This window comes from Sciurus vulgaris (assembly GCF_902686455.1).
Source record: "Sciurus vulgaris genome assembly, chromosome: 2".
NCBI lineage: Eukaryota > Metazoa > Chordata > Mammalia > Rodentia > Sciuridae > Sciurus > Sciurus vulgaris.
Genome location: NC_136462.1, coordinates 184323119 through 184350359, shown reverse-complemented (window position 1 = coordinate 184350359; position 27241 = coordinate 184323119). Strand labels below are relative to the sequence as shown.

Below are 27241 nucleotides of genomic sequence, written 5' to 3'. Positions count from 1 at the left end.
CGCTTTTCTGGAATAAAAATCCATTTGCTCACAAAGAATGATTTTTTAAAATGTATTGGTAATTGTTTACAAATAATTGACTACTATAGTCTCTCTTTTTTTTGGTACTGGGGAATGAACCCAGGGCCTCATGCATCCTAGGCCAGTGCTCTACCACTGAGCTTCAGCCCCAGCCCTTATTTTGAGACAGGGCCTCACCTAGTTGCTCAGGTTGCCCTTGAACTTGGCAATCATCTTACCTCAGCCTCCTGAGTAACTGGAGTTACATGCCTGTGCCACTGCACCAGGCCTTCATACTTCTTTAGAAATCAGTCTATCATTTTCTCATTCATGTGTAGGTAATTATTGAATTTTGATAGTAAATAGTAAAACCTTTTATAGCTTTTATGTTCATCACATTAAAATAGTTTAAAATTTGTTTCCTATGCTTTGAAAAAGTTTAAGGAACATCAGAAGTGTCTGGTCCTTAAGGTTAAAAGAATTCCATCAGCTCAACTGAGACTGGAGTTTCCCTGGGGGAAAGGGGAGAGTTCTGTCACAATTCAGTTATTTTATGGAATAGGTCTGCTTGGACTTTGTCTCTGTGAATGTCAGTTTGATAAATTACATCTTCCTAGAAAAAAAAAATTTTTTTTTTTTTCAGTACTGGGGATTGATCCCGGGGCCTTGTGCTTATGAGGCAAGAACTCTTCCAACTGAGCTATATCCCCAGCCTGAAAATTGAATATTTGATCTGCACATTCTAATTTACAAAAAATCGTGCAAAGGAGATGATTTTTTATTTCTTCCTTTGATGAGTATTTTCTTATATATGTGTATTTATACTTTGTCTATTCTTAGTTTTTCTAGTGATCTTTAAGTTTTTCCTTTTTAAAAATTTATCTATTTTACCATTTTTGTTTCCTAATTATTCAGTTTCTTTTAACTTCTAGTTATGGACATTGTTGTTAGAAAGTCTGATATCAGTCTCTTAACAAGGGATAAAGTCTAATGCCAAAAAAACAATAAAAAGTTGCTTTCTTCCTTTGGTGTAACCCACCTCGTCTGCCTAGAGGCCCAGAGGTCTTCTTTTCTTTCTTTTGGCAGCACTGGGGATCAAACCCAGGGCTCCCACATGCTAGGGGAGCACTCTACCATTAAGCCACATCCCCAGCCTTCTTTGTGTTTAAAGTCTAACAGTTTTAGTAGACTTGACACTTCTGCACTGACTTTCCCAATTGGTGTCTTTATAATATTTATGACCAGGGTGTTTTCTTTTGTGAGGGGAAGGGGTATTCTGAGTTGTTACTTTAAATATTAATTTTGTTCCATTTTTTTCTTTAATTTAAAATTCAGCTAGTAACAGTGGCGCATGCCTGTAATCCTGGCAACTCAGAAAGCCAGAACAGGAGGATTCCAAATTCAAAGTCAGCCCGTTACTCAGTGAGACCCTCAGCAACTTAGTGAAACCCTATCTCAAAATAAAAAGGACTGCAAATGTAGCCTGGTGGTAAAACACCCCGGATTCAATCTCCAGTATGGAAAATATATATATATGTATATATGTGTATATATATACATATGTATATATATGTTAAATATAGATGTCACATATATACGCATATATAACGGTCACATTATATATACTGTGTATATAAACATATATATCCCAATATTATTAAGACCGAAACCTAAGACCTGAAAGCATAAAATTCCAAGAAGAAAACAAAGAAGAAACCTTCATGACGTCAGATATGGCAGTGATTCCTTGGCCAAGACTCAAAAAGCAAAGGCAACAAAGGCAAAACCAGATAGGCCACATCAATGGGAAAACTGTGCACAGTAAAAGGGAATAAAGAGAACGGAAGGCTCACCTACGGAACAGGGATTAATGTACAAAACACACGAACACTCCAACAACAAAAATGAAGACCCAATTAAAAGACGTACAAAAGACTTGAATACATTTTTCTGACGAAGGCCTATGAATGGCCAACAGATATACATCACTAATCATCAGGGAAATTCTAATCAAGACCTATTAGCCTGGCTACTATATAAAACAAATGGAACCTGAAAATAGCAAGAACGAGTGAGGTTGTGGAGAAATTGCACTGTTGGTAGGAATGTAAAATGGTGCAGTTGCTATGAAAAACAGTACGGCATTTCATCGAAAAAATTAAAAATAGAACCCACATGATCCAGCAAGCCCACTTCTGGGTATAAATCCAAAAGAATGAAATCAGGATCTCAGAAATATCTGTACTCCTGTGTTTACTGCAGTATTAGTCACAACAGCCAAGACACAGAAGCAACTTAAATGTCTAACAGATGAACAGATAAAAACATGGCGGAGATGCACTAACTTTCCAGCATAGAAAAGGAAATCCATCCATTTGTGAGGGCAGCAAAGAACTGGAGGGCATTAGGGGAAACAAGCCAGCCACAGGACAAACACTGCACGGTTCCCTCCACTTTTATGAGGTATCTGAGTCTAACTCACAGAAGCAGAGAGTAGACTGGGGACCGCTAGAGCTGGAGAGGCAGAAGTGGGGGACTGTTCCAAGCCCCTCCCCTCGGCTCCTTTGCTGCCCACACCGGCCTCCCTGGGGGAAACCTGTGCTGAAGTGGAGCTCTGCTACTGCTGGGACTCCTCCATCTTATGGGCTGGTTACTCCTTCCCCTATGGCTAAATACTTCCTACGTGGTCTCAGACTCACTCAGACTGACCCAGGCCATCTGCACTTGTTTCCAAGGGCTGCTGTCCTAATTATCATAGACTTGGTGCTCAAAACAACAGATATTTATATTTGCAGTTTTGGAGGCAAGGCCCAAATTCAAGGTGTCACCAGGGCCATATTCCCAGTGTTCCTTGGTACCCTCCACATGCAGCTCTGGGCTCTGGACACAAGATGAATCAAACACAACCCCTTCTCTTGAGGAACACATCACAGTTTAAAAAGAACTACCTGGGCCTAGAGCCTAGCTACGTGGTGAATGCCTGGCTGGTGGTTGTGCAAGGGGCTGAGGAAACCCACAGGTGGCAAAACTCCTGCTTAGTGTGCTGGGAAAGGATGAGGACTCCCTAAGAACTGCATGTGCAAAGCTGGCCATGGAAGCCCAGGGTACGCTTAAAGAAAGATGAAGCTGGACAGCTCAAGGCTCAGCCCCTCAACCTGATCCTCACCACGCCCCTGACTTTCCCCGTGTTCCAGTGTAAGCTGCCAGCCTGAGTTCACTAGCTTGTTTGGCCACTAAGTGTCTAGGTGCTCCTGCCCAGGGTCTTCCTCCACGAGGGCATGACCTTCAAGGCAGTCCTTTGACCCCACCAATGCTTTTCAGGCTGGGGTTTTTGCTATTGCTGCTTTGTGTTTGTGGTGCTGGGGACCCACCAAAGGCCATAAACAAGCTAGACAAGAGCTCTACTACTGGGCCATACCCCAGCCCGTTCCTCTCCCCGTACTCGTGCCATGAAATCAGTTCTGCCTTCTTCATATCTGTCCCAAGCCCACCCAAAAGCTCATGTTTCCTGCCATCTCATCAGTTCGTGGGCCCAGCTTTGATGGCTAATGGCTCACTGGGCAATGCCTTGGGAGCTCTTGGGTCAGTTTGAGTCTCATACCTCCCCCTCCACTACCATAGCTCCCTCCTCATCCAACTTTCTAAGCCCTTGAGAGCCGGAGATCCAGGTTCTAAGGCAGCCTCATCAGCAGGCGGGCTGACGCACCACAGGATCTAAATGCATGGGTTCTGTGACGACAATATTAGCAGCTCAGGAGTTTTCTGGGCTTAATTCTTGGTGAGTTAAAAAATCTCTCAATAAGCAATCTCCATAAAAGAGGCGTTATTTGTCCATTAGAGATGAAACAAATGAGGTATCTCAGATAGTCCTACTACAGGAAGCACCCAAGGTTTGGGGATGTGAGACTGTGACAGGACAGAAAGGCTACAGGATTTACCTTCTTCAGTCGCTTTCTTTCTTAAAACCTGAAAAGGTTTAAGGAGCCAACAAACTCATAGGGATAGAAATAAAATTTTTGTAGAAAGGCCTCATGTAGTGGAAAAGTTCCAGTAAAGAAAGTTAAGAACAAAAGTTGAGCCACTAGCTCCATTTCTGTCCATTCACAAGAGGGCATCAAGCAGGACGCTTGCTAGCAGAGTGACTGTGCACAAGGTGATGACCCTCTCCTTTTCTCCTGTTCTTATTCTAAGGGGAAATAATAGGAAGAGGCAAATATTTCCAGATCCTGAGATTTCACAGATCACTACTTGCTTCTTTAACATAAATATCACCTTTTTATATACATGAAGGACCTCCCCTGCAGGGCGACCACACAATTTCTGAATAAATACTGGAGGAAAAAAAATCTACATTGATAAAATTTTGTAACTTTTGAAACAAAAAAGGTTTGAAAATGCAGTAAGAAGTAAGTCTTGTGTCTTTTGTACACATCTGGCCTCCATGTCTTCATTCACTGCTGCATAAAGTCACCACCAAAGCTTGTCCCTGCTTCTAGACACCAGAGGGCCACTCAGATTTCATGCCGCAGCAGCCCCAGGTGAACGAAACTCCATACTGGATAATCCTGCTGCTCTTATGTCTGTTCTCCCTGGGAGAAATTCAGTTTGCAGTCAAATGCAATCGGTAGACTTGGACAGAATACATCTAGCACAGTCCTTGTCCCATCACACTGCCAAGGCCATGTGTGCAGGCCCATCTCTCTGGAGGACTCTCTGCTAGGCCTGCTCACTGGCCCCTAAGCCTTTGCCTGCTGCCTGGGATTCAGAGGTGCGGGAGGCCTGCTTAGGCAGGCGGATGGGGACGTAGATGTTGGAGGCACAGTGCTCCTTGAAGTACTCTCCTCCCTTTTCTTCATAGTCCTTCCTGGTGATCCAGGCTTCATCATCATCCATGTGGTCCAAGGCCCAGTCACGAGCACCATACCAGGCGTCCAGCACAGGGTTCGAGGCAAGCTGAACCTGAAACGAGACACAATGCTCACTAGGAAAGATGCCTCCACCAGGCTCAGGCTGCTAGTATGACTGCAGCAGACTCAGCTACAGCCCTACAGTCCCTCATATCCTCAGAAAAATGCACAGGAGGCCCCAACCCCCTCTCACCTTCTGTACCTTCCCAGCAAAGTTCAAGTGCCCAGATTCTCCAAGAGCACACAAGAACACATGGTGCACTGGGCCCAACTCGCAGGACAGCAAGTGCCTTTAACAAAGCAAGGCCTGCCACTCTGGGTCAGAGGAACCAAATGCCCAGCCTCCTGCTCCACACTGTTGTCAGTCACCAGCTTCCAGGGCAGAGGGGAGATGGAGGATGGTGAAAGGCTGGCCGTGGCAGTGAAAGAGTCTCGGGAGAAATGACTGCTGAGCAGGATGTTCTCTGTAATGCTGCCAATGCTCAGTTCCCATCGTTCATGTCAGAGCAAGGCTGAGTGTCGGCAGCTCTGCAAGGGTCCCCAAAACTGACCATTCAGGGTAACAAAAAAGGCTTCTGTATTCTGGAATTGCCTGCCTCCCTTCTCACCATCCTCTCTCCTCCCTTCCCCAACCGCAGGAGTTCCATGATGCAATGGTGGTTTGAGAACTTCTGGAAGGACAGGACAGGTTACATGAAGCAGGATCAGCATGCACAGATACAGAAGGATGGGAAAAGAGAAGTGTAAGCTCAGAGTCTGATCACGTAGGCTACCACACAGGCAATGGATTTGTGAAAAGGGACATTTTCATAAGATTGGACAAGAGCCCCCGGGGCCCCGGCTTAGGAAAAGATGGTGAGAGAATGAGTATAGGGTGCTGGTATTCTGCCTCGTACAGAGTATTCAGTAAAGGAAAACTATCATTATTACCAATAAGAAATGTAGTAAGATCTACTGTTAATACAGTATTATAACCATAAAAGGGATACTTTGATAGAGGAAAAACAGTCATAATAATTTGCAAGTGAGAAACACTGTGGGTTATAAAACAAGCTATGAACAGTGTTTTTTGGGATAAAATAATACAAATGATAAAAAAAAAAAAAGACCTGAAAATATACACATAGGTAATTTTGTTCAGAGACTAAACCTGAAAAAAAACTTTTTTTCCTGCTTTGACTTTGGCTTATTTAAATTTTCTGAAATTTCAATTTTTTAAATGTTTTGCTATTTAAGAAAAAAAAAAAAAAAAACCTCTCTTTTTTTACAGTGCTGGGGATGGAACCCCAGGACCTTACAGGCGAGTGCCCTAATACTGAGCTACACCCTCAGCTCCAGAAATTATTTTTTTTTAAGAAAGTGTGTAAAAATTGTGTACATTTTGGAGTTCTCTCTTCTCAAGATCACACAGGGTCTACACAGTTCTTATGTTTGGGCCACTGCTGTATATATCATCTGCACTTGGAACTGAGGGGCTAGTAACAGCATGACACACTCCTGATACATCAGCAATGCAGGGGAGGTGGGCAGAGGAAAAGTAGACAGAGGGGAGGTGGGTGGACCACGGCTGGAGAGAGACCTGCTGGTCGCATTCCTAGAACCAGTGCTTACAAAGTAATCATGGGAAAGGCTCTGGGCTTACCAAGCAAGAGAGCTTCAAAATCCCATGAGGTTTTTCTCAATGGCTTCACCACAATGGGGCTGCAGGACTAAGTCAAGCCAGTGCTCACACTTCACAATGTCGCCCTTCAGTGACGCTGCTCCTGCTGTCCTCCCACCTCTTGGGCTGCCTTTCATAAGGCTGTGGTCAGCTCTTCCTGTGTGCCCCACTGGAAGCTCGACCCACCCTACAAACAGAATGCAGTTTCCTCCCCATCAAGCCTTTTCTTCCTCCCACAGTTCCTAGTCCTAGTGGCTCCACGTAAAACCTGGTAGTTGTCTTAAGTCCCACCTCTCCCCCCAATGCTCGATCAGTTCAGATCACTTCACTCCCTTATCTCTCCCAAACCAATCCCCTTTCCTCTCCCTCTAGCAATGCCTTCATATTTTCTGTGAAGTTACCACGTGACACTCTGTCAAGGACTAGGGACACCTTTCAAAAGGCAACCACTGTCCCTTCCCTATTGGGGGTTAGTGGTAAGGAATATAAAGATAGGGAAGTCTTCCTGGAGGAAATGACATCTAAACCAGCAACCAAGAAAGAGTTGCAACGCACTAAGAAGAGTGTTCAATGTAAAGGTAACCTTTACGTACAAAGGCCCTGAGGCAGGAAAACAAGGCCTATTTGAAAAATGAACTGCCCTGGAGTGCAGACATCACAGATGAAGGCCAGGTTTCTTAGTAGGGTGCACAGGCTCCGCATCCTGAGGGCCCTCCTGACTTTCCTCCTTCTCTGCCTGAACTCCTTCTTAGCAGCCATATGCTCCAGCCAGTTACTTCTCCTTCCCTCAATAAACTTTTGTCCCTGTACCTTTGCTCATGCAGTCCTTCTCTCTGGAATGATCTCTCCAACCTGCCTCACACCACCTTATATAGAGAGCAAACACCTATACATCCTTGGAAAGATTCAGTTCCATGGAGCCTTCTCTGGACACCAGTGGAAACTTCTAGGTGCCCATACCTGCCTGTCCATCATGCTCTGGGTTATCAGGGTTCATTTACTTGACTGCCGCCCTCTGGTGGTGAGTTCCTTGCAACTGGGGGCTGTGTCCAGGATATTCAACATCCCTACAGTGCCTGGTCCAGGATGCGGGCTCAGACCATATTTCTTGATGATCAAGGACTTTGTAGGTAAATTGTGGGGCATTCATATCATAGCCATAAAAAATAGTACTTGAGAAGAATAATGACATGGGAGAATGTTTATGACAGGTTAGGAAAATTCAGGTAACAAAGCAATACACATATGTGCATGGAACTTATGAAAGGCGATCTCTAAGAACAGGCAGAGAGAATGACTAATTCTCAAATATGCTCTGACACTCCTTGAATTTAATTACGTGCATGTCTTCCTTTTTAATTAAAAAGAGAAAGCAGTGTACAAAGAATGATTCTCAGTCTGCTTCAAAAATTAAATGTAGATTAAAGATCAGAATAAAAGTCACAAAAATGTCAATAGTGGATACTGCTGGATAAGGGAATTATACAGCTATTTTTCTCCTTTACACTTACTTTTGCAATCAGAAAATAATTAATGCCATTCTCCAAACAGCACTTTAAACAATCAGTACCTGGAAAGAAGACTGAAAGGGTCTCATCTCCAGCAGTTCCTTCTCCATCCTGGCTTTCATCCCAGGATACATCACGTTCCCACCAGTGAGAAAAATGTTCTGGACTAGTCTCTCCTGAACTTCCTTTGGGTACCTAAGAGAGAAACAACTGTTCAATTTAAATTCCAAGAGTCTGGAGATGTGGAAATGCAAACTCTGTGGGAAACAGAAAACAGCTACTTGAAAAATTAAGAGATGCAAAACTAAAACTGTCATTTTTCATTCATGTCACTCTAGAAGTTCAGTCCAATGTTTATCTAGGCAAAACCTTAATTTGAATGGTCCACTCATATCCTAATATGATTAAATATTTTGTGCTTTTCTAATACATTTTTCAAAAAACCAGCTTTACTGAAGATTTATTTACATATTCTTTTATAAAGGATAACAAATTTATATACCCCCATACCCACCACCACAATCAAGACAAAGAACATCTTAATCATCCCCAAAACTCCTTCCCCTTGGGTTAAGGACTCATCTCGCCATCTGTCCCTTTTTTGTTTGTTCATTTTGTTTTGTTTTTGAGACACTGTCTTGCTACACAGTCCAGGTCTCAGTCAAATGAGCAGTGGGGACTATAGGCATGCACCCCAATACCTGGTTTTTTTTTGGGGGGGTGGGGTGGGGGTGTTTTTGTTTTTTAATAATATCTTTTTGTTATTCATGTTTTATTACTTTCTCACCCATTAAGATAAAGCTCAAGGCCACTCAGAGTAGCTGCAAAAATGCTTTTCCATTGCTGGTGCACTTTTCCATCCTGCTATATCCAAAAACAGCCAGTGAACTACAAATTATGTTCCCTACTTACCCAACTTGAATTATGGAAACTCACAATGCAGGAAAATGCCTGGCGGAAGTGGGTGGAGGGAGGCACACTTTAGAAACGTAAACTCTGGTATAAATTCAATACCCAGGGGGAGGAAAAAAATTGTTCACAGGTAATGCAATATTTTGGGGGCGATTTAAAATCCCCAGTCTTCAAGATTGTGAAGTTTCATGTGAAAGCCAGTGCACATTAAAACACTGCCCTAACCTACAGGAGTTCTTAACATTCCTCACACGAACTGAGCATCCACAAGTTCAGAAGACAGTCAGAGAGCCCATGCAGGTGCAGGCCTGGTGACAGCGAGCACAGCAGGCAAACACCACCAAGAGCAGGCGCATTCCCGTGTGCTCAACCACCTCATCTTTCCAACTCAAAACCAAGGAAACGGCTCAAGGAAAGAAGTGTCACCATCTCACCTGTCCAGAACGTACTGAAGCGTCTCTGCTATCCCCGCCTGCTCTTCTCCTATAAGCGAGGGCTGGAAAATAATTTCTGGAGCTCGGATTCTTTCTGTCCCAACGAACAGCTGATGATACGCTGCCAAGTTAAACACGGGCTTTAAAAACCCAAGGTTTAAGAGAGATTTTAGGCCATGATGACAACCGTCCCCATTGCCAGTTTCCTCAACCTATACCCCTTATTCCAGTATAGTCTCTGTCCTCTGTGCGTGCCAGACAACCGCTCTCCAACTCTCCTGACATGATGGTTCAGTTTCTACTTTTGTTCAACCTCTGACCCATAAATCCCTACACAATGCACTGTGCCATGGTCCCTGAGTTGCAGGGAGGGTGGCAGTGAAAGAAGAGTGGCATGAGAAAGCCTAGCAGACAAAACCATGCCTCCACCCAGGGCCTGCTTACCCGCCTCAGTTCCTGCTACCAGGAACACTCCCTCCCAGGGGGCCTCAGATGAGGGAGTTAATCCAGCTATCACTGTAATTCCAGAAACGCAGACCCTAAGGAAGATCAAGTATGACGACACCAGCTTAAATATAGATAAAACCACTGAAAGCCAGTCTACAGGCCTAAGGACTCCAGTTACTGGCCCACATATTTCTCACAGACTGGTGTTGGAACTTCAATCAGTCACTGGAGAGAAAAAAACCCTGACTGGTGTTCTAAGCACTTATGTCCCCTCTCTAGAAAACACAACTGGGATTTAAAATACACATATCCCTAAAGAAGCAGACTGAAGTCATTTATGTGAACAGTTTCAGTGTACACAAGGACTTGGCAGCAGGAGTCAAACCTGGACAGTGGTGACAGGTTTCTCCACTTCTGGTGCTTCCTCTGAAAACAAGGGCTCAAAATCATTCATGCTTTCCACATCTTCTAGAGATGGCTCCAGCTGCTCCAGGTCAGGAGTCTGAGGAGGGAGCAGAGCAGCACAAACAAATCATCAGAACCAGTACCTCAAGCAGGCCTGCATCCTATGAGTTTATTGTCACAAAAAAGAACTGGGATTTTGCCCGATGTTTCAAAAGCCTATGTAAAAACCATAAACATTTTTCTATGCTATTTGAACAAAAGAATATGCATGAACAGACTGCAAAGCCAGGAATGGACTTTGCTTTCATCATCTGCCTCTCCTACTTATACAAGCCTTGTCTCCCACCTTCTCTGAAGCTTTCTAAGGGTACCAGCTTCAGGCCGGGGCCCCTGGAAGACATGCTACTTGCACCGGTCACACCACCATATACACAACTCTGGGGCAGCATGGTGTGATAGCAGGTAACTTAAAAGCAGCTAAGCTACCAGCAAAAGGAAATAAATCTACTTATTTATTTATGGTACCATGGACCCTTGTACAAACTAGGCAAGTGCTCTACCACTGAGCTACACCCCCAGCCGTTTTTCTTAATTTTTAAATTTTGAGACAGAGTCTCACTAAGTTGCCTGAGATTGACCTCAAAACTTGAGAACCTCCTGCCTCAACTTCCTAAGTCACTGAGATCACAGGCATGCGTCACAAGACCTGGCTCAAATGAATTCCTTAATAAATTGATAAATACATGTGCCCGCACTGGGCTTAACAGTTAGTCACTTAACTGCAGGTCCCTCTGGGCTAGAGATGTGAGCAAAGGTTTCCTATCTGTGTCCTACAGCACAGGCTTTCCTCTCTAATGACAAAGACTTGAGTGGGGCCTGGGCATGCTGACACCATTCCCAAAGGAGGGGTTAGAGCACTTTTCTTTTAATTTTAACCTGGAGAAAAGGGTGGAGGCCCTTAGTCCTACAAGATGTCTTCAGCCATCTGTCATTCCACCATGTGAAAGACAGGTAAGTCTCACTCCTCTAACATCAAAGGGGAGCAATTACAAGAAATGTCATGTTGTATCCCAGAGAAAAATGCTCTATCAATGTTGGCAGGTGCAGAGCAGGCTATCTTATGAGGTGGTGTCTGGGGAGGGCTTCAGCAAACTCAGTAAACCAACAGCACATGTGCCTGACAGAAGACTCCACACTCAATGTGTGTTCCAAGTCCCTCCTTACTCTCAGAATCTATGGAGTACATGATTTACCAACATAATTCAAAGAACTTAAACACAATTCTCTACATCCTGTTCACATATACTGCAAATGCAGACTAGCATTCAAACTCACTCCCAAACAGGCAAAGTCCCCCGACACACATTCGCTCGGCAAAAAATCATACAGCACATATGGCAAACAAAATGCATGACAATGCATTCCCAATTCTGCTCAATTTCAATGATCTGACTATGTATGAGGGGCATTTCTCAGGCTTGAGCATAAACCCTAGGAAAGAAAAAGATTACTTCATCCGAGACCAGAGGACTAGATGAAAAGCCCAGCTTACAAAGAGGTAATTCAGGGAGGATAGAAAGTAGGTTGGGGACAAGAAACCAAAGCCTCTTGGTCTCAGTAAAGGAGGTCAAAGTCATCTCTACTACAGCCCATGGGTCAGAAAGCTGTGGCTCAGGCAGAAGTAACTCACATAAGGTCGCATCACACTCATAAGTGGTAGAAACATGGCAGAGGACAGAACTGCTCAGCTCCAAAGCTTTGCTCTGCCTTAAGTCAGGAGTCTGAGTGTGAGGAAATCAACCAAGGCTTTAGGAATAGGAAAAGATCTAGCTTGAGGCCAGAGTGGATAATAAAACAAGAGATGAGCAAGATGTCTCACCTGGATCAGCAAGATTAGGTAACATGAATGGCATGCTCCTTTGCCCTAGCAGGAGCAGCAAAAGTACAAGGGAACATTCCCCTTGATACATGTAGTTTGTAATCTGTAAGACACTCCACAAACCCTGGGAGTACCTATGCCTACTCTGGAGTGGCACTAAATTCAGCTCTGAGATTGACACCAGAGATCCCACTAGGATCAAAAGTGGATCACCCAAGTTCCCTTCCATTTGGAACACCGAGGAACCAGGAGGCAGCATGATATAAAGGACTGAATAATCCTTTTCTTTCTTTTAAGCACTCATCTGGCCCCTTCAATAATTCAGTTGTATTAGTGGGATGGAGACACACAAATGCTGGGTATCTAAAATAATGACAGACAAAACTTGCAGGTGACCACACCTGCAACAGCAGCAAGCACTGAAGGAGGCGCCCCATAAAGGGGACATTCCCCAAAAAGAGGTAGTCTCAGCAGAGCTCCTGAGCTCAGGAGGACTCTAATACAATCTGATGAAAACAATGTCAAATGACTTCCCAAGCAGTCATGAGAGGTACAGTGAAGAAATGCAGGTGGCTTCCTTCCACCTTCACCTTTTGAAGTGCGTGTGTACCATGAGCATGGCACTCGCTCTCTCCCTCTCTCCCCTCTCTCTGTCTCTGGAAGCTCCTTCTTGGAAGCCAGTCACCCCCATGCTGCAAGAAGTTCAAGGTACACGGAGAGGCCATGTATGGGGCTCAGGTCAATAATCTTTTCTGAACCCTGTCTTAGGAGTTGCCCCAGGCCAGATGCTGGATAGTTATGTGAAAAACTCTCCAGGTAACTCTACAATTTTTCACGTCTTCCCCGTCCAGGCCCAGGCATCACAGAGCAGAGACCCCTGTTCTAGTCTGCCAGAATCCCTGACCCATCAAACCCACAAGGCCAACTGAACGGTAGTTGTTTTACACCACTATGTTTGGAGCAACAGATTCATGAGCCATGCTCAGTGGTGCGGGAATACAGAAAGCCCCAGAGAGCTACTAGGAGCCCTCCGTCACCTCCCAGGTTTCTTGTGCAAGGCCCACAGCAGTTGTCCTAGACCCTTCCCAACATTCTCCTCAGTCCCCTTCCTTCCTAATCTCAGTCCTAAGATTCTCAGCAGATTCCTTTAGTTGCTTCAAAAGCTGAACTTCCTACTTGTTCTTCATTCGACCTCCTTTTCTTGTTTCTTGTCCTTTCACCCTTCCACCAAAAGATGAATGTACCATCTTCCATCTGAGGTCAGGCCAACCACCTGTGATCTTAAAACTCTACGAACCTCTTTGCTTTCCCTAGTCTCTGGCCTGTTTTGTCTCAGAGAGCTGGCATTCCCAGACACTCTTCTCTCACTCCCAGTAGGATCCTACATTCTCCACAGCAAAGTCCCAGAAAGCTCCACTAGTCAGTCTCTCCACCATCCTTTTGAGGTACTCAGAAGGGCAGGAACCTTTCTGTTTTTTTTTTTTTTTTTTTTTTTTTTAAGGAATTTAATCACCTCTGTATCCTGGTGCCTGGCATACTGCATCTGGCACTAGGTGGTGGGGCCACCTTCAAATTCCCCCAGAACAGAGAAGACCATAAAATTTAGGGTTTCAAAAGATTTCTTCAGTTACAACAAAAATAGCATCATTCAACTTCTTCCAGCTACATTCAAAAGCATGTCACCTTACAAATAAAACGTATAAGCTTCACTAAAAGTAATTAAAAAAATTTGACTTATACCATTTCATATGATTCAGAGAAAAACAAAATAATTTCAATGCAAACATGCATCCAACAGAGGACAGCCCTCTACCATGGCTGGCTGCCTTCACCCTGAGATTCTCCAGGATCTCCACATGTACTATGTAATGTTCAGGAAGACTAATACAACTGTTTTTTTGGAACCAGACAGAACAACAACAGTCTGCCAAGAATTCCAAAAGCAGCAGCAGGGTTTCCTGGAACAGTCTTGAGCAGTATAAGAACAGCAGAGGCCAACTCTGATCGTGGCTAGTAAAGTCACAGAACTTTCTGTATTTGCCCCACTGTGTTTCCAATAAATGATGACACGCTACATCTCCACACAAACACCCCAAATGCTGTGCCTATGGTTATGAAAAGCAGGCATCTTCTCTTGAATGCTAACAAAGCCTGCTCCTTTACAACATTCTCACAGGAATAATTTCAGAACACAAACCGCTAGAACAGACAGGTCTGCAGGAAAAATGGATGTTGGGAAACAGTGTAAGTTTTCAAATTCCATTTATATTAAGCCATTATTGCTTAACTGAAGTTTCACAGGAATTTCAGTCCACATATATCTATTCATTTCATCTAAGTAAATTATATTGTCGGAAAATATTAAATACTTTTTTTGAAGGTAGAACTTATAAACCAGAATCATAGTCAAATTTATCCCATGAATGTGACTGTAACTGACTCTATAGTCACTAACAATCACTCAATAAACGCTGACTGACCATTTAAGCTTTGGTGACAGAGCAATTCAGTAAATTTGTTATATAGAGAAGGCTCTTTTAAAATATAAAACTTCAAAATCTCCCCAAGTCCAAGGAATTCTGATGTGTGTCCCCAGTCCACATAACAAGGTATACAGGATACATAGGATGGACATGTGCATGAATAGAGGAGTGCCTAAATCACAGCGTGTAACAGATGCAGAAAAAAGAAACAGAAAAAGAAGACCTAGCCTGGCACAGTGGTGCACACCTGTAATCCCAGCAGCAGGGGAGCTGAGGCAGGAGGATTGTGAGTTCAAAGTCGGCCTCATCAGTGACAGCAAGGCACTAAGCAACTCAGTGAGACCCTGTCTCTAAATAAAATATACAAAATAGGGCTGGGGATGTGGCTCAGTGGTTAAGTGCTCCTGAGTTCAATCCCCAGTACCACCACCCCCTCAAAAAAAAAAAAAAAACCCAGCTGCTTAGGAATCACATTTTCACATTTGTTTGTTTGTAACTTTCTAAATCTGAAACCCCTCAGCCGCATGTGGCTTTGTGACACCTCTCTGGCATAAAGACATTTAGTGTCCCGTTGAAATGCTAAGCATGATGAAGACTAAATATGGATGAATAAATACATAACAGAGACAACATGGATCTGGATGTCAGTAAACCACAGGTCAAATGTGAAACACAGACCTGAGTCTGTGAGAAGAAACAAAAAGGCACAATGATTCAACAGAAGTTGATCCAGGCAGGGGGAAAGGTTCTTCCTCCACTAGATTGTAGTGACCCCAGAGGGGAATCCAGGAAGCCTAGCGCAGGATGTGCTCCATAAAGCAAGCATGCTCATGGCTGGTTTGGTCATCAGTTGCAGCCTGTCAAGAGAGGTAGAGAATGCAAGGCCAAGAGCAGTAACTACAGTGAGCCACAGCTGGGAGATGTGCTGCAAAAGTCAGCTTCCTGCTGAGCCAATGCTGGCTGTGACTTCATTGACGAGTGTCACACCACACACAGCATCAAATGGCATTGACTCAGATCTTTTTACAGTACTGCTTCTAAAACCACAAGTAAGAGTTCTTAAAAAGTGGATTTAAAAACAAAAAAACAACAAACACTCTGGTTAATCCTGCCTCAAATGTGTTACAAGGTAATGAATAAGTTCCTTTATTTTGAAATTCTAGGGATGACACATTCAGTTATTAATATCACTCTATTTCAGCTCTAAAGAAAAGAGACCCAGCCAAAGACTTCTGGGCTGAATGATTACAGGCCATCTCTTCCTTCACTATCCAGCCCCAAGGTACCAGGGTCTGGCTTAGCCAGGTCCTCAGCTCAGCTCAGCTAGCTACCTGCCCTTGTGGTCACACCAACACCTATTATTAAGGGTCTGCTGGTAGAGAACAGAAAGGAGAAAAAGGAAATTAAAGAGCTTATTCAGAGTTAGTCCTTAGTATCTAATAAAAAAAAGATCTTAAGTCAACCTGAAAGAATTTTATTGAGCATGTCTACTAGTTATTATAAAAAAAAATCCATAAACTACGTATGACGTATGAGCACCATCCTCAGTGGACATCAAGATGGAAAGGAGGTAAATGAACAACAAACCACGATGTATTAATAAAACATGAGCAAAAAGTTAAGACTATGACTGTCAAATGACAGAGAAGCAGGTTCAGGTTCAAGGCAGCAACAAAGAACTGGAGTGAATGTTCTTCCTATTCTGCATGCATCTTGCCCCTCATGGGGTGAGATCCCTCTGGTCAGGACTTCAGTTGGTACAAATCTGCCATTGCTACCCCCTCCCACACACCTGTAAGCATCACTCATCATGCTGCTCGCTCTCTCTCCCCTACACCTAATCACAAGCTCTTTGATACCAGCCTTTGATACCGCCAGAAGGACTGCTCTCTCTAAATGACCCCGCTGGGTCTCCCTCCCAAGACATGCAGTCACCTCTGGCTTGCTGTCTACCACGTCCACCTCGAGGTTGACTTCTGCTTGAAGGATTTTCTGTTTAGCTTGCTCCACTGCTGCACTGAGCTTCTGTATGTAGGACTGCAGCTCTTCTGGGGAGTCCATGTTCAGCTCTATTAGAGCTTTGTGAAACTGATCCATCTGCCCATCCTCTAGAAGTTCCTGAAACAGAACAGTCACATACACACAGTGCAATCGCAAACAGGGAGGAAAGAGAAGTAGCTTAAAAGCCAAACAGAAAGAACTGCAGCAGAAGGGGCTCCCAGGGCTCCCCTCGCCTGCCGTCCACAAAATCATGCCTTCAGCTCCCAAAAAAGGTTCAGGTGGCTGCCCGCTTCTCCTGCTGTTTTAGACTAGGATCAAAGCCTGGCTAGGCAAAACCAATCTACAGTGACAGATGTCAGAAATCTTGTCTCCTTTAGGGGATAGTTATCGGCAGAGAGGAGATATGAAGGAGGCTGGTGATGCTATTTCTTGACAGCAGATACATGGTGTGTATGACTTTGAGAAAATTCAACAAGATGCATACTCAAGGCCGTGCACATTGCATCGTTCATACTATACTTAAAAAGCTAAAACACAAGTTAGCTGGGCACAGTGACACATGCCTGTAATCCCAGTGACTTGGAAGTCTGAGGCAGGAAGACTACAAGTTTGAGGCTAGTCTGGGCCAATCAGCGAGATCCTACCTCAAAATTAAAAAAATTTTAAAAAAGGGGTGGGGAGGTAGGTCAGTAGTAGAGCATCATTAGGTTCAATCCCCAGGACCAAAATAAACAAACAAATAAACTAACTGAAGGAGAGTATAAGCCCACCGCCCCCCCCCCCAAAAAAAAATCTATGAAGCTGGAATCAACAGCTCTTTCAGAAACACCTATTACCATACTAGAGACTATATTAATGATCTCAATTCTAATGATCTTGGCTGGACTCCTCCTTGACCCTGAAGGTGACTTAAGATAATCAATTTATTTTCTTTTAAACAGTGGTGATTGTATCCCCAAGGTGCTTTAGCCTGAGCCACATCTCCACCGCCCACCGCTGACTTTTTTCTTCTTCTAAGACAGGGTTCTCACTAAGTTGCTTAGGGCCTTACTAAATTGCTGAGGTTAACCTCAAACTTGCAATCCTCCTGCCTCAGTTTCCCAAGTCTCCAGAATAACAGGTGTGTGCCACCACCATCACCTTAATCAATGCATTTATGGCTAAGGAAAAATTCACAGGAGAAAAACTTCCTTGGGACCATCTTGTTAAGTGAGGCCAGGGCCCCATCCCAGCATCTGTTGTCACCTGTACGTAGAGCAGGCGGTCCAATCGCTCCTGATCCAGCTGCAGCTTCTCCTCTCGCCGCCGGGCGTTAAGCTCCTGCAGCCGCCGCAGCTGCTGCTGCCGCCTCTCCTGCTTTTCCTCAGCGGTCAGAGTGCTGCCCAGGAGCTTGCTGGAAAATGGAAGCTGCATCTTGTGGACGTTGTTCTCATAATAATCAGGGCACTGCCACTTTTGCAATTCTTTAAAGAAAGAATTTTGGAAGTCATGAGATGGAAACACCAACAACATAAAAATCAGAACCCAAGGACTTCAGATGCAGGTTAAGATGCAGAAAGCACCACACAGCCAGTCTCTGAATCCACTCAGTCCACTAAATGCAGTCATAAAACGTGGACACAATGCCAGCAGACCTGTTCTAAGAGATCTGCTAAATGATCTTCAGATAGAAACTGTACCAGAAGGACACCTAGAATATCAGGAACGAAGGAACAGCAACAGAAATCATGAAAATCTGGTTAAATCCAACAAACTCATCTCCCCCTGAGTTCTTTAAAATAGGTTTGGCAACTGAAAATAAAAAAATCGCTTCACTGTCTGATGGGCTTCCAGTGTATACAGATATAACATGTGTAAGACAGCACCAGTGAGATGTGGAAGGATGGAGTCTAGTGCTAACACTTGTATACTCCACTCCAAGTAGAAAAAAATGAATCTATATAGACCATGGAAAGTTAAATTTACTATAACCTCCAATAACCGCTTAAAAAAACAGATGCAATAAAAACAACAACAAAAAAAAAAACCTAGAAAAATTAAAATGGAAAAACAAAAGTTCAACTAACCTAAAAGGTAAGAGAGAGAAACAAATAACAAACTGAGAGAACAACCAAAAAAATAAAATGGTGGACCTAAATCCAAACATGAATAATAAATTGTAAAAGACTATAAAAAATTAGAAAAATTATAAAAAACTGTAAAACAAATCTGACACACTGGACTTTTTTTTTTTGGGGGGGGGGGTACTGGGGATTGAATCCATTGTGCTTTACCCCTAAGCTACATACCCAGCCCTTTTTGTTTTTAAACATGGTCTGGCTAGGTTGCTGAGGCTGGCTATTAACTTATAATTTTGCTTCAGTCTCCCTTTGCTTGGATTACAGGCCTGGACCACTGAGCCCAGTCATAATGAACTTTAAAAAATGACCCAACTACTAAGAAACTCATTTTGGATACAGACTGAGGTTGTGGTTCAGTGGCAGAGTGCTCACTCAGCACGTGTGAGGCCCTGGGTTCGATCCTCAACACCGCATAAAAATGAAAATAAAATAAAGGTATTGTGTCGTCTAAAATTATAAAAAAAAAAAAATCTTTAAAGTTAAAGGACAAAAAGATGTACCATGCAAACCCTAATCGAAAGAAAGCTGAAGAGGCTTTATTAATGCTCAAGTAGACTTCAAAGACAATTGCCAGGGATAAAGAGGGACAATACACATGATAGATCAATTTGGCAAGAAGACAAGAATGTTAAATATGCACCTATTGAAAAAGTAAACTACCTAAAAGCAAAACCTGACAGAACTGAAAGGAGAAAAAGGAACGCCCATAACTACATCCAGAGATTTCAATTTATTTTTCTCTACTATCAGCAGAGTTAATAGATGGGAAGCAAACAGGGATACAGAACAGAGCAACACCTCCACCAACAGAAGCTAAGTGACAGCACAGGACATTCTACAGAATGCATATTCTTTTCAGTGTAAAAGAAACTACTGCCAGCTGGGATCAGTGGCACACAACTATAATCCCGGCAGCTCAGGAGGCTGAGGCAAGAGGATCAAAAGTGCAAAGTCAGCCTCAGCAACTTAACAAGACTCTGTCTCAAAAATTAAAGATTAAAAAAATGGGCTGGGGATATGGCTCAGTGATTAAGCACACCTGGGTTCAATTCCCAGTATAAAAAAAAAAAAAAAAAAGGAACTTCTGTCAAATTTGACCAAACCCTTGAGTTATAAAACAAATTTAACCAATATAATACAAAGGAAGTTCTTTGAGCATAATGGAATTAAACTAAAAATGAATCACAGAAAGATAACAGGAAAATCTCCAAATGCCTGTACACCACTGTTCAAAAATTATAAATTGCTTAAAAGAAGTAGTCTTAAAGAAAACTGGAAAATATTTTAACTCAATAAAAATTAAAATATAACAAAATTTAGGATGCAGGTGAAAGTACAAAGTGAGAAATTCGCAGAATTAAATGCTGGGAGGTTATTTTTGTTGTTGTTGTTTTCAAAAGAACATTCTCATAATAATCTTAAGTTTCAAGAAAAGAGGAAAATAACCTAAATGAAGCAGAAGAAGAAAATAAAATAATAGAAGAAACCTGAATAGTCCTGTGTCTATAAAACAAATTGAGGGCTGGAGATGTAGCTCAGTTGGTAGAATGCAAGGTGAGGCCCTGGGTTCAATCCCCAAAAAAAAAGAAAGAAAGAAATTGGATTCATAGCTAAATGCCTTTGCCAAAGAAATCCTTAGACTTAAATGGTTCTCCTAGAGAATTCTACCAACATATAATGAAAAAACAAAACATCAGTTATTTACACCATCTCTCCAGAGAGTAGAAGGGAGAGCACTTTTCAACTTATTGAACACTAAGCTACATCCCCAGCCCTTTTTATTTTGAGACATGGTCTGGCTAGGTTGCTGAGGCTGGCCATTAATTTATAATTTTGCTTTAGTCTCCCTAGTTGCTGGGATTACAGGCCTGGACCACTGTGCCCAGTCAAAATGAACTTTAAAAAATGACCCGACTACTAAGAAACTCATTTTGGATACAGACTGGGGTTGTGGCTTAGTGGCAGAGTGCTCACTTAGCACATGGCCAGCCATCACCTTAACACCAAAACAGTACAAGAAACCACACACAATGTTCCTCACAAAATAGGCACCAAAAAACCCCTCACAAGATAGTAGAGAATCAAGTTCAGCAATACATACATAAAAGAGTAATATACACAACAAATAGGTTTAGCCAAAAAAACAAGACTGGTTCCATATTCAAATACCAATCACTATCCATATGAACAGTCTAAATCAGAAACAATTCAACAGCTTTCAATCTTATCAAGTTAAACATTCATTTACCATGTGACCCAGCAATTCACACAAAAGCCTGTACATTCATATTTACAGTAGCTCTAGCTACAACACAAAAACTGGAAACCACCCAAATGACTATTCATGAATAAACAAACTGTGGTACAACACAACACGATTCCATGATAAAAAGGAAAGAACTACTGATATCCTCTACAATTCACATGAATCAAAGGCATAACACTGAATGAAAAAGTTTCAAAAGGCTACATACAATTTTGATTCTATTTATATGATATTTTGGAAAAGATGAAAATTACAGTGACAAAGAACATGTGAGCCACTGCCTGGGCTTGGGATGGTGAGAATATGACTATAGAGCAAAAGCATGAGGGAATTTCCTGGGATGAAGGTACTTACCATTGTGGTAGTGGTTCCGTGGATCTACAGATGTGTTGTAATTCACAGAACCATACCCCCAAAAAAGGCCAATTAAAACACAGGCCAATACCAGAACACCATAAGGATAGAGAGGAAAAACAAGCAGCTTTCTGGCCTGATGGTCTCCCAATTCTTTCTCACACTGTGTATGTGTGTGGACATGCTGCTGGGGAATGAACCCAGGGCCTCACAGGGTAGGCAGCATGCTAACACCCTAGCCCCACAGATTCTTTCTTTTCATATGTGTCTCCCTAACTTCTTTGTACCCTAGGAATAATAGGTACTTAGAAGATGTTTGAAGGCACAGCCCTAAACCAATACCATACTATACACTTAAAAATGGTTAAGATAGTAAATTTTATGTTATGTGGTTTTTACCAAAATTAGTTTTATTTTAAGGACACAGTTTTTGTTCTTCTGGAGCTTAGTAGTAGTCAACTGAAGCAGCATCTTCAAGGTCAACAAGAAAACCCAGCCACACACCAAGTGTGGTGGTACATGCCTATAGTTCCACTGACTTGGAAGACTGAGGTAGGAGGTTCACAAACTAGAGGCCAGCCTCAGCGACTTAGCAAGACCCTATCTCAAAATAAAAATTAAAAGGGCTAGGGGTGTTGCCGAGTTATAAAGAGACCCTGGGTTTAAAAGTTTAAGAAAGTGAATACCAAAGGGGAAGGGGGTGCTTAAAAAAAAAATCATGAGAATGCAAGAGTCTTAATAGCTTAGAGAACACTCCAAAGGTCGCCAATACCCAAAAGTTAGAAGCAAAGTCTTCTCTTTTACCCTCCCCGTAGTCCTCAGCAATATAGCTGTGCTCATGCAGTATCTCCTCCATGCGGCTGATGGTGATGGCTGCCAGGTGCCCAGGATACTTCAGCTGGAGGAGTCGCTGGAGGTAGCCAGCTGCTTGGCTTCCTCCAAGATTGATACGTTTGCAGTTTTTGGCATCTAGCCTACAACCAAGAAAAAAAAAAAAAAAAAAAGACTTTTTTTTTTGGCAATATGGAGAAAAGAATATGAACTATCTTGGGGGAAATAGGATTTAATGCAAAGAAACAGATGAAAGTGAGGGTGGCATAAAACCCTACAGCTGCTGGGCATGGTGGCACATACCTGTGAGCCCAGTAGCTTGGGAGGATGAGGCAGGAGGGTAGCAAGTTCAAAGTCAGCCTCAGCAACTTACCAAGACCCTAAGAAATTCAGCAAGGCCCTAAGCTACTCAGTAATACCCTGTCTCTAAATAAAACATAAAAAGGGCTGGGGATGTGGCTCAGTGGTTACGCATCCCTAAATTCAATCCCTGGTACCCACAAACCTAGGGTTGCAAGAGACTCAGGTCCCCTTAGTCCAATGTCTTAACCAACACGGAAATTTCTAGTCCACATCCAGAAACCTGGCCATCTAACTTCTGGCCACAGTCTCAGAAGGAAACAAGGTTTAAAAGAAAGAACACACACTCCAAAGTGAGACCTTTATGTGACACATCCTGTATTTCCCAAACTGTGGTCCTAGGACCATATCCTAGAATTAGCTGTGGAAAATGTTAAACATGCAGATTCCCAGGCCCATTTGTTCTTGGGTGGGCCTGGGAATCTTTTTTTTTTTCTTTTGGTGGTGCTGGGGATTGAACCCAGGGCCTTGTGCATGTAAGACAAGCACTCTATCCACTGAGTTATATCCCCAGTTCCAAGGGGAATCTATATTTTAACAAGCTCTTCCAGAATTCCTCTCTTACACAGTCCACTTCTACTAACACAATTAGAGTAAATAACAACTCACCTATAGGCTTACTGTCATCTTCTAAGGGCCAGATCCTTTTCACATGAACCAAAGGTTCACACAGAACTGGGCACTGAAAGCCAGGGGTGCTCTATCACTGAGCAACATCCCCAACCCTCTTTTTTGTTTTTGGGGCAGAGTTGCTGAGGCTGGCCTGGAACTTGTGATCCTCCTGCCTTAGCCTCCCAAGTAGCAGATGTTAACAGGTGTGTGCCCCTCCAATTTTATTCTCCTAATATAAGAAAGTGAGAGTAGCAGAGCACTGGGAATTTGCTGCATTTTCAAACGCTGCTGCTGTATCACACCTCACCAGGAGATGGCAGCACAAAACAGGCTGTGCTCCGCTCTGAAAATTCCTTAGTCCTCAGATAAAATAATTTTCTCTGAATATAACATACAACATGTTATCTTTAATCTTGGCATATTCTGCTTACATAAACTATATAATTCCATACTTTGAGGAAGTCTGATAATGCCTAAGGATTTCTTTTGTCTTTATAGATTTTTCATGGAAACTTCAAGAGAAAGTCTCATTATAGGTCTCAATAAACTCAATGGCATTTGTCTTGAATACTCAGACTGCTTTACAGTTTAAGTACCACTGCTCACATCACTCATTTCATCAAGCCTGGAAAATTGTTTTTTTCCAATTGCACATGTGAGGAAACAAAGAGGTTAAGTACCTCATCCTTAGCAGGACTGCAAACCCAGACATTCAACTCCAAGGTCAAGGCTCTTTTCCTGTGGTGTACAACCCTTTATGCAATGTGAGAAACCTCAGGAGAACATCGTGCTGGCATAATCTCTTATCAGACAATGAAAGAAAGTCACACTAGCTTTCTAGAAATTTATTAAAATTTTCTAGAAATTTTAAATAAATGCCTATTATATATCAGACATTAAAACTAAACAGAAAGGTATGAATAGTGATCAAAGAGTTTTAAATTAAAAAAAACTCAATAAAAAAGTAACTACAGAACACAAAGTTGGTCTAAATTATTTTCAAATAATTTATTCAAAACATTTTTATTGAGTGTCTATTATCTACAGGTATTATGTAAACTATCTCCCATTAGAATTTTAAAATTCTAGAACTATGGATTCAGACTACCTCTCCCAACTTCTTCCAGGAGGTCACAAAGGCAGGCAAAGTGACTTGGTCATACAGTGATGTAAGTCAGAGCTAAGACCAGCTCAGTTTATAGATGAGAGTCTAGTACTTGCTCTTTCCACTCCACCTTTACAGTAGACACTAAATAGTTACTGAATGCTGCTTCTTTTGTGGTGGTGGGGGGTGGTAGGAGGGGCTGGGGATCAAACCCAGGCCTCAGGCATGCTAGGCACAAGCACTCTACCACTGAGTCACATCCCCAGATCCTAAATGCTTCTTAAAATAGCACTCAAATGCCACAAGTACAACTCACCTTCCTTCTAAAATGGGTAAAATATGGGTACACTGGTATCCAGATGAAACGATGAGCCCATGGGAAACTGAGTTCTTTGGCTTATTATGGTAGAAGCTAAAGAGGCTGTCTATTCCATAGGCAACCTTGGGAATTCCGTAGCACTCAAAAAGGAGTTCAGACATCATTTGGCGTGAATACAGTGGGTTACACACAGCTTCTGTCAAAACTATGGGATGATCCACACAGCCCTACTTTGAAAGAAAAGGGCAAAAAGATGAGTGATAACAGAATATTCTTTTTTTTTTTTTTTTTGCGGTGCTGGGGATTGAACTCAGGGCCTTGTGCTTGCGAGGCAAGCACTCTACCAACTGAGCTATCTCCCCACCCACCCCCCAGAAACATAAAAGAACCCCCAATCTCAGTGCAGGGCAGACTTCACTTTTGTTCTCTAATCAAAAAACCTGACCAGAAGCAATTATAAAAAAACATTCTTGTCTACTGAAAGTTGTTTTGGAAAATATGAAATTTAAGGTTATTAAGTGAAGCCTCATCCAAACTGTCAGTAAATGATGTTGGCTCTATATCCAAAATACCTCCAGAATCCACTGGTCCTTATCATAGTCCTTGTTACTCTTGTCCAAGTTGTCACCATTCCTCACCCACTTTATTGCAACAGTCTCCTAAGTGGTCTCCTTGTTTCCATGACAGTCCATTCTGCCTATCAGTCACAGTGATCTTTTTTAGATATAAACCGCATCCCTCCTCTGCTTAAGGCTTTGCAACTGCTCCTCAATTCACTCAGAGGAAAAGCCTATAAGGAGAGCAATTTTATCCCACACTACTTCTCTGACATCCTCTTCCTCCTAGTACCTATTTCAGGTACTTGCTCCCTCATACTCTCGACTCAGTGCCTTTTCACTGCCTATTCCCTCTAACTGGAATACTTTTCCTTTATATATGCACTGGGCTTGTTCCCTCAATTATCTCCTCCGAGTCCTTGCTGAAACATACCTTCTCCAAGAGAGCCCACTCCAAACATACATTGAAAAAATGTAACTTCCTCATCTCCTTCTATCATAGCACTGATTCATACTAGTATCTTTCCACGCTAGCTCCACAGGCACTGGAAGTTTTGTGCGATGTTCACAGCTGTATTCCAAATGCCTTAAATAAGATGCCCGGCACAGAGTTGGTGCACAGTATGTACAATAAATGTACCCGATACGAGCACATATGCCTTAATGCATATTCTACGAGGAAAGAAAATGCAGTGTTTGATCACTGCCCTAATGCAGAGCACACACATTTTAAGTACTTAGTATGATCGACTAAACAGACGACAGAGCTACTGGAAGTCTGACTCCCTCTCTAAAAGCTGCGTGAGCGGACAAGACCTCACCCTCCCCTCACGCCCAGCCCACCCCGCTTTCACCTGTGAGGAGACGCCCAGGTGCTGGAAGCTGTAGTCCAGCAGCAGCTCCTGCAGCTCCAGGTTGACCGGCACGTTGCGATCGAAGGGCGAGCGCAGCATCCAGCGGAGCGGCTCCAGGCTGCCCAGCGCGTTGCCCACCTGCGGGCCCGCCCCACCTCGCGCCCCGCCGCGCCCACGGGCGCACACCGCGCGGAACTGTAGGCGCGGCTCGGGGCCCGGATCGGGCCCGGGGCATGCCCAGCCGGCGCGGGCCTGGAACGACCCATTGTCCAGAACCAGCGGTATGGGCAGCGGCCCGTGTGCCACGGGTCCGGCCTCCAGCACCGGATCCGGTGCGGCACGGGCGTCGCGGAACGGGAACACGTTGGCCGCCATCTTAGAGCGCACCGTCCCCGCCCCTCGACGCAGCGTTCGCTCCGCCGCCGCCGCGAGGCCCCGCCCCCTGCGAAACGCCGCACGGCTCGCGCCTCAAAGTACTTCGGAATCCCCGCCTCTCGCGAAGCCAGGCCAATATCTCCACCTAACTCGCCCCTGGTGGCTTAGGTCGCCTTTGGGGCCGCTAGGCCAAGGCCATTCCGACCATGAATCCTGCTACTGGTTAACCTGGCCGCCAGCCTACTGGCGACGACGCCCCTTCGCACTACTCAGGGATGCGGGCCAGGAAGCCCCGCCCCCACGCGTAACGCCCTCCGGCTCCGCCCTTTCCGGCCTCTTGATTGGCTTTTGGCTAGTCACGCCCCGCCTCCCTGAGAGAGGGACGCTCCTTATCTGCCGGGGGTCGGCCTCCGTGTGCTTAGCTCCTCCTTAGACTTGCGACTTGACTGAAGGAGATCCTTTCCCTGTGACCCTTCCCTCAAGCTGTCAAGGAAATTCAAACTCGGATAGTGCTGAGAGTTTAACTTATTGGACTGAGAGCTCGTAATGCAGAGGCGTTCACTTTGTGAAAAATTTTCAAGCTATTCACTTACGATTGGTGCATTTCTGTATATGTTGCAATATAATTAAAAAAACTTAAGAGTATGTTCATTTATTAATTCCCACATTAATAAATGTCCTCTCATTAAGACCTGAGAAAAGGACTGCTTTACTCCGTAATGTGTAAAATCTTTCTTTTGGTGGTATAATCCCCCACATGGTCATCTCAGTAGGTAAAATCCTGTCACCAGTTTCTAGCCAGTAAGGGTGGGAGTGGAGTTGATGTGACCCACTCCCAGTTTTAGCCCTAAA

General features: G+C 43.5%; 1 protein-coding gene across 1 annotated transcript; it reads right to left on the bottom strand.

Annotated features, from left to right (window-relative positions):
- Positions 1 to 1652: 1652 nt before the first annotated feature.
- ACTR5 (actin related protein 5) lies at positions 1653 to 26655 on the bottom strand. The gene is made up of 9 exons (XM_079118778.1): positions 26015 to 26655; positions 24601 to 24830; positions 22181 to 22350; positions 17882 to 18099; positions 16571 to 16753; positions 10254 to 10370; positions 9422 to 9561; positions 8138 to 8270; positions 1653 to 4959 (listed from the first exon to the last, which is right to left on the bottom strand). The coding sequence occupies exons 1-9, from the start codon at positions 26387 to 26389 to the stop codon at positions 4717 to 4719; spliced, it is 1809 nt and encodes a 602-aa protein (XP_078974904.1). The 5' UTR covers positions 26390 to 26655; the 3' UTR covers positions 1653 to 4716.
- Between the last annotated feature and the right edge of the window lie 586 nt (positions 26656 to 27241).